Source organism: Chamaea fasciata, unplaced genomic scaffold, assembly GCF_029207755.1.
Source record: "Chamaea fasciata isolate MVZ Bird 193981 ecotype frontalis unplaced genomic scaffold, bChaFas1.0.hap1 SCAF_1, whole genome shotgun sequence".
NCBI lineage: Eukaryota > Metazoa > Chordata > Aves > Passeriformes > Sylviidae > Chamaea > Chamaea fasciata.
Genome location: NW_027094086.1, coordinates 99,183,094 through 99,196,270, shown reverse-complemented (window position 1 = coordinate 99,196,270; position 13,177 = coordinate 99,183,094). Strand labels below are relative to the sequence as shown.

General features: G+C 40.3%; 1 protein-coding gene across 6 annotated transcripts in view; it reads left to right on the top strand.

The window, feature by feature from the left end:
- The window catches only part of HECW1 (HECT, C2 and WW domain containing E3 ubiquitin protein ligase 1), a 254,102-nt gene extending 240,925 nt beyond the window's left edge, over positions 1-13,177 (top strand). For all 6 annotated transcript variants that reach the window (XM_066190748.1, XM_066190729.1, XM_066190720.1 and 3 more), the window contains 4 exons: positions 2,847-2,993; positions 3,748-3,862; positions 5,116-5,314; positions 12,698-13,177. In XM_066190748.1, coding sequence (XP_066046845.1) covers positions 2,847-2,993; positions 3,748-3,862; positions 5,116-5,314; positions 12,698-12,809 — 573 coding nt within the window. In that variant the 3' untranslated portion in view covers positions 12,810-13,177. The remainder of the gene's footprint in view (positions 1-2,846; positions 2,994-3,747; positions 3,863-5,115; positions 5,315-12,697) is intronic.

Genomic DNA, 13,177 nt, shown 5'->3' with positions numbered 1-13,177 from the left:
AATCAGGTGGAATATAGAGAATGGCTCTCACCACTTGACAGTAAAGTTTCCTGAAGGAGTTTGCACAAAGCTAGGGTAGTTCTGTGAGCTAGGGAAGAGTTAGACAAGTTTCTGAGAGAAGGAATTCCAGCCCTGCTCAGCTATGAGCTTGAAAGTAATAGAAAGCAAGCAAGGTTTCAGGTGGTATATTAAGAACTGAATTTAGCCTACAAATAGTAAAAGGTTACAAAGGATGAACAGATTTAAGGGTAGATGAAAAGGACTGGGCAGAAGAATTAAAGTAGGAAGCCTCTGTAGGAAAAATAACACTGTTTTTCCACAGACTCAAATGCAGGATTTTTTCATGGACTTGGAACTGAGAGCTTGCATGACATTGAATTGACAGTACAGTGGTTTCCCTGGAAGGTATGGCTACTTAAGACTAATACACAAAGGCAGACAAAAACATACAGACATATTCACAAAGGCAGATGTGACAAGTTTGTATTTGCAAGGGAAGACTGCAAAGTTGAGTAAGAACTGAGTTGCCCTGATGTATCTGAAGGTAACATTTGGCATGCTAATTACTTGTTATACTCTCCTCAAAAGAAAAACAGTTACATAGGAGTCTGTTGTGGAAGAGATGGCTCCAAAGAGAGTAGAAAAAAATCACAATCTGTTGTAGATACTGTGGTATGAAAGCAAAAGAACACTAAAAGCCAGATTTTGATGCTGTTGTCCAGTACTTTATTTCCTATGTACTGAACACAGACCTTGCTGGAACTAATGATGGGGGGAAAGGTTGGTTCTCACTGTGAATTACAACTTTCAGAATCCAAGTGTCTTAAGTGAAAGTAAGATTTTCCTCTTGAAATTTGCTAAGTGCTGACAGCAAAACAACAAAGAAATTGCAGTCACATTTTATGCTCACAGATGGATCCTAGTTGGAAATTCTTCCATGCCAAGAGTATCTGACCATTTAAATGCCATCTGAGCGTTGCTTTGCTTGGTACATGTGCAAGTGTAGATCACAGTGGGAGCTCTGCTAATATTTGGGAAGCTGGATTTCAAGGGCTGGGTAAGGGAAACAAGAAATATACCTACTCCTTGAGAAGCAGTATAGTAGATGGTTACAACCCTTTTGTGCTGCTTCCACAATGACTTTATTATGGACCAGTCACTACTGTTTTCATATTTTCTTTCTTGTCTCATTTCTGATGAGTATTGAACTTCTAAGGCTTTCAGGCCAAATCCTCTTTCTTGGTGCTTTCTTAAGCAGAATTTACTCCAGGTCAAGTCCAGCCTTCTTGCATACTGGAACCCAGAGCACTCCTGTAACGGCATTCCTGATACAGCATCAAATCAAGCATTACACATTTTTACTGGTGGGGACTGAATGACAATTTGAGAATTTCACTTACAAGACAGAGACATGTCAGTTGCTCATGACCCAAAGCACTTTCTCATGCTTTTACCCAATAGAAAGTGTTCTTCCAGGCCTTACTCTGAGCTCTCTTTGTGGATACAGCCTACCTCTGAGCCCTGGCAATTGTTCCCTTCAGGAAAAAGGAATGAGCTAGATTGATTGAAATGTCTCCTTGCCACTCTGAAACCTGATTCTGAATTGTAGTTCACAGCTGTGGTTAATGCCCCTAAGAACAAAAACCCCCAAACAGGGACACATTGCTATTAATTGCTAGCCTCCAATCATAGATAACTAATAGTACTTGAATTTATATGGATAATGAGAAGTTGAAAAATCAGTAGTTTTCTAGGTGTTTGTAGGAAGTCTTGCAGGAGATTTTGAACATCTGGACTTACGGTTGTGCTTAAACCTAGTCAATATTTAGTCTTTGGTTTGGCAGATACACCTTAATGCCTCACAGCCTTGAAGAATACAGCACGGTAGCTTTGCTTTCTGGACAATGCAGCATTGCTTGTATAATGGTGATGCAATTATTTATGTTTGGGAATTTAACCTGAACCAGCCAGAAATTCCTAACTCCTTCCATCCAGCTTTATTTGTTCTTGCTGTTTCTCAACAAAGCTCCAGATTAGATGACTCAATCAATGTTTCTTAATTCATAATATTGCAATAGGCCCATCAAGTAAGGTGACCTAAATACTGCCTATGCTGTATGCTGTCTATTGGGCTAATAAATAGATAATAATATAAATAATACACATAATGAATATGTATTCATACAGTTCATTTACTGTCTGTGGGGTAGACATTATTGTTACAGCAGCAGAAAACTGAAGAGGAGAGCAATATATTCTTCCTTTTAAATCCACTAAATTGAATGTTAAAATAATTGAAAGACAAATACAATTTTCTGTCACGTGAGAGGAGGAGTACGTGCTTGCTGGGTAGGATCCAGACTGATTCCTTAAATCGCTTCTCAATCTCAAGCCTTAGTAACCCAAGCCAACTAAATTAACTATTAACATGCAAAAAAATGCTTCAGCTCTTGCTTAAAATAAGGAAAAGTTATTTACAGTACAAACTCTTCTCAGGTTTAGATGGCTGATACAAAACTCTGAATCCCACAGTGACTATTTATCTGTGCAAGGTTCCTGTACAGGTCCTATTTTAGGTAGTGTATTGGGAGTATTCATTTTATGATACTTTCTTTAGCTGTTGGCATTTCTGAGTAAACACTTTTACTAGCACATGGGGAAGGGATACACTTGTTGCCTAAGAGACAAGTAGATATCCCTTCCAGTTGGCAAAGCAGTGTGCCTATTCCAATACTGTGATTGCCACTCCATGCTGTTGTTTCCTGTACTGTTGCTTGGATGATCTCATGTTTGAAACACAACATGGCCCATACAATGCTATGCCACTGTTTATCTTTGTTCTGTAGGTGACAGAGAGAGAATTGAAATCTGGAGGGGCAAATACAGCTGTGACAGAAAAGAACAAGAAGGAGTACATTGAGAGAATGGTTAAGTGGCGAGTGGAACGAGGAGTAGTCCAGCAAACAGAGGCCCTGGTCCGTGGTTTCTATGAAGTAAGTCACAAAGTGATGCTTCCACAGTCGTCCCTCCCTCTGAATGAGAATAGCACCCTGATTGAAGTGTGCTTCATTGGTACCCTAGAGAACAGCTGAACAGACACAAACAGCCAGGAATTGGAGTTCTTGGATCTCTACAGAGACCTTGGATACGGCACATTCAGGGTTAAAGGAGAAAGGAAAGAAATGTGTCATCTGAATATGATAAAGCATTATTTATGATCAAAACTTAAGAACAACACTGCTTTCCATTCACACAGTAAGAGAAGTAGGCGTTTGCAAATTTAGTTCTACCATGTTGTAATATTGGGTTAGGGTTAGGAGTCCCTGAGAAAGAAAGATTGTGAAGAATTTTACACTTTGATGAGAAGCTGATGAAACACAGTGTGTCTTCAGGGATTCGTTCCAGTAAAATCAGTCCATGGGTGCAGTCCAAGCTGTTGTCTTGCTGGTGGTATTCCTGGATACTGCTCTGTTGTTGTCCCTGAATTTTGCAATTTATCTTTGCTGAAGACCTGGATCTGAGAATATCTTTCTGGCAGAGCTGTTACAAGGACTGGGTGAAAACCTGTGGCTTTGCTGACCAACTCATGTAGTCACCTCTTCTTGCCCCTCCCTAATCATACACAAACATGTGAATGCAAACATTCAAACTTTGTCAGGATGAGGAGCTGGTTACCAGAACCATATGTTTATAAGATTTTGCTTTATTTCCAGTCTGAACTGTGCTTACAAGTGGTTTTTGTTCCAGGTTGTAGACTCCAGGCTTGTCTCTGTTTTTGATGCCAGAGAACTGGAGTTAGTTATAGCTGGCACTGCAGAAATAGATCTCAATGACTGGCGGAACAACACAGAATATCGTGGAGGTAAACTGCCTGCTTATGTTTACTACTGTCTTGACTATTTCAGTCTAAAACATGGAAGTCTTGCTCCATCTTTTTCTTCTGTCTTTCCTGAGGGAAATGCCCTATTTTGTCCAGGAAGTTATTGTGAAGAATAACTCCTGAAATAAAAAAAGTAATATTTCAGGTTTGCATCAATAGGTGTTGTGGTGTCATGGTGTTATACTACTGAAATTGCTTCTGCTAGTTCTATCCCGATTTTTTCTATTCAACTTCTGAAGACTTAGCAGTTTTGACTATTAAGGACTGAAAATGATTTGCACAATTAGATCTAAAAGTTACAAGTCATCTTAGATGACTGTGACTGAACTATTGGCCTCACAGAAGGTAGTTCCACAAGTTCTCCTGGCTTCAGCAGGGAGCTGAAATCAGGAGCTGAATTTCACAGTTCCCAATTACATTTCAACAATGTACAGATCTTGCATAACTGTCCCCTCAGCCTAAACTGTGTCAAGTTGGATTGTTTTCCCTTCTCTACAGCTTTGGTCTGGTTTTGCTTTAAACAGTGGTTTATCCAGGCTGTCTTGGATGATGGAAAAATGTGAAATCCACCAGTTCTGCACCACAAGTGGAAAATTCCTGAGGTTCACATATCCTCCCCTGAAAGACAAGGTTTCAGTCTTTGCTAGTCACTGCCCAGCCTTTGGGTTACCTTGAAATATGCAGCTTACCACAAGCATAGCTGGTCCCCAATGTTATTCTCCTCCTACATTTTTCTATTTAACTTTTGAAACAGATTCAGCCTGGTATATGCTGGCTCTCACTGGCACAAACCAAGGCTCAGAACCCCTCAGGTGGGATGTTTGCCAGGGAAGGGCTTGTGGCAGCAAACTCCTCTCCATATGCCAAACACTATTGCAGTCCAAATGGGAACCAGACATTGTTAGGTTGTTAAGACTCACACTGTGTGGCATGTTCCTGTTGATCTTTAGTATCTAATGCATGTAACCACAGTTCTTGCCAAGAGATTAGCGAGAGACCAGTGAATCTCAAGCAGATATTTGAGTTTCAGGGTCTGAAATGAATTAGTGATGTTATAGTATCCACAGCCAGGACGAAATGGAAGCTGGGACCTACTGTTCATAAAGAACAAGATATATTGTTAGGCCAGGATCTTTCCAGCAGGAGATCTACTGCCCCATGCTAATGGGAACATTTTTCAGTGTTACTCTTCCCAGTTAGGAGGGAGTGATTTTTATTTCTCTTGCTTGGTGTAGGCTACCATGATGGACACATAGTGGTACGGTGGTTCTGGGCAGCCGTGGAGAGGTTTAACAACGAGCAGAGGCTGCGATTGTTGCAGTTCGTCACAGGAACATCGAGTGTGCCATACGAGGGCTTTGCCGCTCTCCGGGGGAGCAACGGCCTGCGGCGCTTCTGTATAGAGAAATGGGGGAAAATAACCTCCCTCCCAAGGTATGTCCCAACCAGGACTTCATACCAAAATTGCTGTCAGAAACATAAGCCTGGCATTTCATTGCATCTCTCTGTCTGTTAATGAATACAGTAGGGACACCTAAAAAAAAAACAAACCCACAAACCACAACAACAAATAAAAAATTATCAGTTTGTTGTTCTGTAATTACATTCAGAGAAAAGTATTTTCTTTTGATGGTCTTTTGATTTGCCGGCTCAATTTAAACTACTTGGAATCTTTGGAAATGGTTAAGATTAAGATTTCCATAGGTTCAAACCTTGTTCTCTTATTTTGATTCTAGAACAGATTCAGATCAACAAGAGCCTGTCAACTGATTCTGTTCCCTTGACTTCCAAAGTGCTAATAAAAATACTTGTAAGTTTACAGAGACATGAAAGCCAAAATCTGTCTCTGAGTTTTTGCTAGAGACCTGAGTGTAATCCCTTAATTTAGTCTGATGGTTCTACTTTTTTGTAGTGAAGAGGCTTAGTGACGGAACTTCAGACCATGTGGTGATAATATCCAATTTGTTGCATCTAGTTCAGTCAGCCAGCTAAGAGCAAATGGACAATAATGTCATACAGAATCAACATACTTGGCAGTGATTCGCAATGGAGGGGTCATCCTCCTTTTCAGAACAAAGGGGCAGGGGCACAAAGGGGTGGACTTGCCTCAGGCCACCCAAGAGAGCCATGGCACAGCTAGTGATGGTTTCAGCTTTGAGTTCTGCTTTACCACTTTATGGGTGACCAGCACGCATCCTTCCTTACTGAAGTGAGTCACCTTTTCTTCAATGTCCTGACAGTTGCCTGAGGCATTGCCCCATTGGGATTACAGAGCAGTTCAGTGCCTCTGAGATACTTTTGCTACAGTGGTCCTTTTACATCACATTTTCCCTCTGAAGGATGCTTTCTTCCTGCTCTTATCATTTGCTTTCAGCTGCACTCCAAAGGAGGCCACTTTTATGACACAGAGCAAAAATTTCATCTTATAGACCTCAAAAATATAGTCAGACAACCAATTAACAAAGGGTCTGGTCCAGTTTTCTCATTACTTGCTCTCCGTGTTGTTTACCCAGGAACATAACATAAGACATGGACTTGAGCAAACATCTGGAGTCCTCTGGAGAGGCAACATCCAAATCTGGTCACCCTCTCAGTCTAAGCCTGCTCAAGCCCATGTTTATGCAGTGGGAAATGCAGAAACTGGAGCCAAGGCACTGTATCAGAAGGCATTCAGAGCTTTAATCTTATGTGGACTCCCTCTAAAGTCAGGAAATGGGAATAAGTGTTTTCAAGGAACAGTTCATCTTACCTGAATACAGACTTTTGAAGTAGCTCAGCTGAGTCACAGCTGGTACATTTTGGTTTGTGTCCATCTACTTTAAGGACCCTACGGAGATTATATGGGGAGGTAGAGCCTACATGAAGCTAGATTTGGGCACTGAGATTTAAAACCAGAAGAAAACATGTAAGGTCAGTGAGATGACTCATGCTCTCTGAGCTTCAGCCAGCAATGTGGTAAGAAAGCCTGAGAGCAACAGTTTGCTGTTTGTAGTCCAGATCCTCCTTTTGCAGTGTATATATATATAGTCAGGTTCTGTGCCAGGCTGTATGTTTCAGAGCTCAGCAAGGACGTTCCTGCCTGCAGACAGTCAGCAATCAGCAGTCACAGACTCTGCAGCATTTCTGCACTCCTTCTGGGGTGCAAAGGGGCGAGAGAGAAGGGTGGACCTTGGTTCATGCACAGAAAATGCCCTGGGCTGACCCGTCAAATTCTGAAAAGGTAATTGGCCCCTTTCTGCTCTGTTTAACTTTCTTTGTGAACCTAGGCATTACTTCTGACTCAGATTCAGTTAGTCTCAAGATTTTATCTTTGCTGATCTCTGAATGAGTTGCTCTCCCTGAAAGAGGCCTCCTTTCCAGGTGAAAGTTGGTACCACTTGTTAAAAGTCTTAGAACTCTGCATTCATTTTAGCCAGGGGAAAAAGAAGCAAAACTTGCTTATGGGGAATAAACCCAGCTTGATCACCATGAATTAGTGCCTGCATTTTTTATAAAATTATGGGGTGCTGCCGAGTATACAGAGTGCTAAGAAATGCATAAAACACACAGGCTAAACCTGGAGGTTCCCTAAATCCTTAGTTAAGCAACTAAATGAGTATTATTTAAAACTTGTTTTTTGTATACCTAATTATGGTTTCCCCATGTTTCTTTAGATTTATTTATGTACCTAAGTCTTATAGGCTAAAAATAGTCATATATCATACCCTGTCAGCCTTTTAGCCCTGTGACATGAGTGCAACTAACTTTACCGTAAACCACAACAAATTCCCTCTTCACTTTAACGGCTGTACAAAGTGTTGAAAACTTTTCACTCTATCAGGAGAGTCCATGACTTTTTCTCTGTTCCCTTTCTTCTGCTCCAGATGACTGAAGTAGTTAGGCAAATCTCCCATACATCCTGTCCTTACACTTTGGCAATGGAGCATGCAACTACCATTTGTTTATAGTGAGCAGAGATGTGTTAGCACCTAAGCTAGATAGGTTAGTACTGTTTGCACTTGCAACAGCAACATGGTAAGCCCACGAGAAAAGGTATGGTGTAAACTTCTAAAATGAAACACTTTTCAAAGACTAACTATAATACATGACACTTAGAGTGCTTCTTGAAAGCACTGAGGATAAGCAAGGCATTTTCAGGAAGGTTGAACATCCAGTAACTTCATTCTAAATTGGTGGATTTGTTCATTAGTGCCAGTTCCCTCCATGAACAGGGTAATTGTGGTGTAATATGTTCATATAAGACAAAGAAGAGTAAGATTACACCAGTATTTTATTTCTGGAGTGTGCACATGTGCCAGACACATTATTTGTATCTATATTTACTTTCAAGATCACATATGTTAGAAAGTTGAGGCACCATACAGCTCAGAGATGCTGCTCTAATCCCAGATCTCCAGACAATGACCCTAAAGCAGGTTCCAAAGAGACTGCCAGCTTTGCAGATCTGTTGGTGTAAATCTGCATCGTGGGTTCTTCCAAACTGGTGTAACTTGTCATATAAAATAATAGCGGGTTCAATCACTTGTTCATCAAGGTTGAGTTTTACTGTTCCTATATAATATGCAAAGCTTTGCACCAAAATGAAGGTGTTACACATTTAACTGGTTGCCTGAGTAGAGATGGCTGGAGAATTCTTGCAGCTATAGCCTCTTCTGAAGCAGGAATCCTCTCTTCACCTTTTCTGGGTCATGTAGGTTTGTAAATGGAATTTTTTTTAGTAGCAATTCTGCAAGAATGGATTCTTGTTCCCTGCCAAACATTAACGAAAAGCCACTGGTTTTCTAGCTGGAATAGCATAGCTTCATTTGGTACCATGGCAGCAGAACTCCTGGCCCAAAACGGACCTGTGCTAAGTTCTAGCAGTGCTTTCTGCTATAGGAGGCAACAGTTCAGTCTTTTTAAATCCTCAGTTTGCAAAAGTGTTCGGTGCCTACAAATGCCACTGTCCCACCTTGTGGTTGCACTCCTCACCTGGCAAAAACTCCTGGCAGCTCCAAGATTATGTCTGTTTGAGTATCAAGTAAGTAAGGACCTCAGTATGTATCCCAGGGATTCAAATAATCACATTTGATGCAATGAGGTCACTTCTCCCAACAGTGCAGAGCTGCAACTACCCTTTCATCAGAAGAGATTTTCATTCAGCAGTGTAGTGTGTGTTATGTATTATATTGATTACCAGTGCTAGTAAATATCTGATCTTTTGTAAGAGAATTCTGTTCCTCTCAATTGGATCATCAAGTATTTAATCACCATGGAATCCCATACAATAATTTAAAAAAAGATTGTGTATGACTACAAAGAACTTTATTCTCATAATTCCCTTTTTTACCAATGGACTGAGTACATGGGCTTTGCTGTCTTTTACCTTTCCTTATATCCTATCCATCTTCTCTTTCCTCTTTTTTCAAATACAACAGCAGTATCAGCTACAAATCTACATTCATCTATTAAACACTGATTCCCAGACAGCATGTGTTCCTTCTTATAGGCAAAAGGAACAAAAGCTGCTACTTGTGGATTCTCAGATTGATAAAGAGAGGTTTGTGGGTTAATTTAATGAAAGCAAGGTGAAAAGGAGAACTGCCTAGTTTCTGCCTGACAGGCATGATTATGTTAGAATGTAAGCCTTACTTTAGTAGATAGTTTCAAGCTATAATTAAGATAGGAGGAGGTTCTGTGCCCACTTTTACTGCCTTTGGACTCTCATCCTTATGGGGAATAAAGGAAGTGGCAAAGAAAAGAAGAATGCAAAAATCTTAAAAGCTTATAATTTTTGGAAAGAATTCTTAGGAAAAAAGAAATGGCATAGTACTGTGAACAATGAGCAAGATTAAGGGTTCAAGCCCACCAAAACTATATTAAGCAATAAAGGCAGACTGCCAGGAAGAATGAAATTTTAAGTGGTCCATTTACTGCTTGGCTTACTGGAGGATGAGGGCATACAAGGGTCAGAGTTGGTTTACATTACTTTATCTTGCTTTTTCTTCTGGAGAAGCCAGAATCCTTCCCATAAATGCTCTTACTAATGTAATTCTTATTCCAGGCCTCACATTCCCTGAACACCCTCTCAAATGTCAGCAGGCTTATGTGGTAGGATGCTTAAATCAAGGGAAGAAATATTTTCTCTTTGCTGTGGCTACTTCTTGCACTACTGATGTAATATGTTCACCCCAATACGTGTGGCAAGTGTTCCCTTGCCACAGGGGAACACTTTAGGAGGAATTTACCACTTTGGAGGATGGAGCACAGTTAGACAATAGTGGCCATTATGGAAAGTATTGATGACTCTTATTTGCCCTGTGTACTGCAGTATCACACAATATATGATGAAAACCAGAGAGTTTTGCACATAATTATGTAAGATTGATTGGGCTTCACAGGCATCACTGGAGTTGCAGTAGAGCCACATTTGTTTCACAAACCAGAATATGAACTCAGGTTTTGCCCTTAGCAATGTATTGTAGTTTGCACCTTAAGTAGGTAGAAGTGTAAACCTTGCCTGGGTAGCGCTCCTGAAATGCTGTTTTCATTTCAAATTTGATGACCTTTCTTTGAAGTGCAAGGACTTTTTTCTGTGAAGTTGTTGAGCTGGAAAACACAAGAGTGTTGCTTAGCAAAATGTTTGTGTTTCTAGAAATGTTAACATTTTTTCCTTTCTTTGCTCCCCACAATAAATTCCTTAAGACCTTCTATAGAAGAGCCCGTATCTGTAAACCTCATAGGAAGAAAAGGAATTGGTCTTTTTTCTGCATTTGACTAGGTCAAGGATGACTAAATGTCAACAGCATTGCAAGATTCTTTCATAACCAGTGTGAAATCAGATGGATAATGATCAGTCAGGATACATGTCTGCAAGAAAGTAAACACCAGAGTCAGTGGCTTTGGCTGCGTCTGTACCACACAATTGGATGCACAACAGAAATGTCTGAGATGCTGTTGTTTCAAACAATTAAATGTGCCATGGTTGAGTACCATACAGAGGTCAGTTCTGCAAAACTACATTAGAAGAATTCACACCTGAGCCAGCATGGCTGTGCTGCTTCCAATTCTGGAGCCCAGCAGCTGAGCTCCTCAAGACTGGCTGTCTCTGCATGGGGCTATCTTGCCTGTGATAAACATCTTCTGAATGGACTGCAACTAACTCCCAGTGGTTGATACATATTGCCAGTGGATTATAGAAACAGCTTATGTTGCCAAAGATTGTTGAGATAAACAATAAACAGTGCAGGGCTACTCATGGATAATACACATGAGCTGCCATGTTTAATTTCAAGAGTTGAATTAAATAATGGCTTTATTAATGTTCCTTTTTCACTAACTCAAGCATTCCTATTTCCACAATTTCTGTGTTTATTGTATTCTCTTCTGAGACTAACCAGCTAACAAATCTTCATTCAGAAGGGGAAAAAGGTAAAAGCTCTCCTAACTGAAATTCTGTAATGCAGTGAAGATTATGTGCCTCTGGCTGTTTCAGTTGCCTGATTGCTTTTAATGATTCGCCACTGGTGCTTGATAAAACTCTCCCTCTGAATCTACAAGTCTCAGGCCAGCTCATCTACTAGCATTACATCTTTCCTACTTTGTGGGTGGCCTAAGAGATGACTAGCATGGCTTCATGTAATTTTCTCCAAGATAGTTCTGCTGCTTCAGTGTAAGAGAAATAGCATTGAGTTAAAGTTTGAGATAGAAGTAAAACAACTCCATATCTTCTAAAAAGACTAGAGGGCAGAAGCTCAGACACTGTTAGCAATTGAGGCTGTATTTCCTTCTGTAAAGATTTGTCAATTCACATTTATCCCAGTGAGCAAGAGGAAATAGCAATATTGCTATCATCATATAAAACTCTTAGCTGACAGAAAGAAAACTGAAACAATTTTACTGAAAATGTGCCTCTCCCACATCCATTTGTTGAATGAGCTGTTCAGTTTCTCAGTGAGTTGAAATGGCTGAACTGTTGGGGCAGGGACTGTTTCTTTACTCCACATTTGTGTAGCACCTCCCACACTGAAGTGCTGTCTGCCTCTGGGTCTAATTGCTGCTGCCAGAAAATCTGCAACAAGGTGAAGGCATGCATGGAACCCATTCCATGGCTCCTTTTGAAGGTGCCGCCAAATGTAAATATAACGGCAGGTAAATATGACAGGAAAACTGGGGAAAGAAATGGTCGTCAAGTTTGCAGCTTGCTCTGCACAGAATATTTTGCTCTTGTCTTAGGTACTACAAATAAATAACATTTAAAGGCCAGACTTGCAGCATATGGCCAACAGCTGGCTTACAGGAATATTTTCAGCAGCCTTCCTTCCTCAGTTAGCAGATCCCTGAATGGTTTTTTAGCAGTCAGGCCTGCCCCACTGCAAACACATGCTGAACCCATTCTGTCACTATAGTCCATCACATTGTGTTTGTCCACTGGTGCAAAACTTATTGGCAGCTCATGTTGGATGCACAGATGAGTGCCATTATTTAAAAAAATCTTGAAGCAACCAAAATTGTAGTAATGAACTTCTCCATCAGGCCCTAAACCCCAGCTCCTCAGTGACCTCCAGCATTGTTCTCCATCAAGATCATAAAAGACCCCTGCAACATCTGAAGCAGGGATATCAGATGTTATGTTGACACTTAGCTTGTGTCTTCTATACAAAGTATTCATGTGTATGTGCACATACATTTCAGTACCTCATATTTTGGTGGAATTCAAAACTTTTACTTCGAGTGAACTTGAATGTCTTGAGTCTAAGTAGAAACTAGTTTTCTCAATTCTTATTTTCTCAAGTTTTTTATATTAAGCTTAACACATAGCATATTTTCCTTTTGCAGGGCACACACATGTTTCAACCGTTTGGATCTTCCACCTTACCCCTCATATTCTATGCTGTATGAAAAGTTGCTGACAGCTGTTGAAGAAACTAGCACCTTTGGACTTGAATGAGGGGGTTCAGGCACTTCTGGTGTTTTTATGGCTGATGATGTCACCTTTCCTGTCCACCATCATTTGATCTTGGTTTCCCATGTTTTTATTTTTGAAAACAAAACAAAAATCAAGATTAACAAAAGCTGTGCATGAAGAACTGCCATCCTCTATGATCTAACCTTCATGCTTTCATCCTCTGTTTCCAATGGACTGCTAGTCTGTATGCAATAGAAAAATGACTGTCTCAAGGTTTCTGTATATCTCTACATACCTCCATTAATAATGATGAAAATACAAATGCAAGTTACACTACACTTGACCAAATGTTAATAAATGTTTACTTCCACCTACGTTGATTAAAAAATAAAAAAAAACCTCATCAAGCA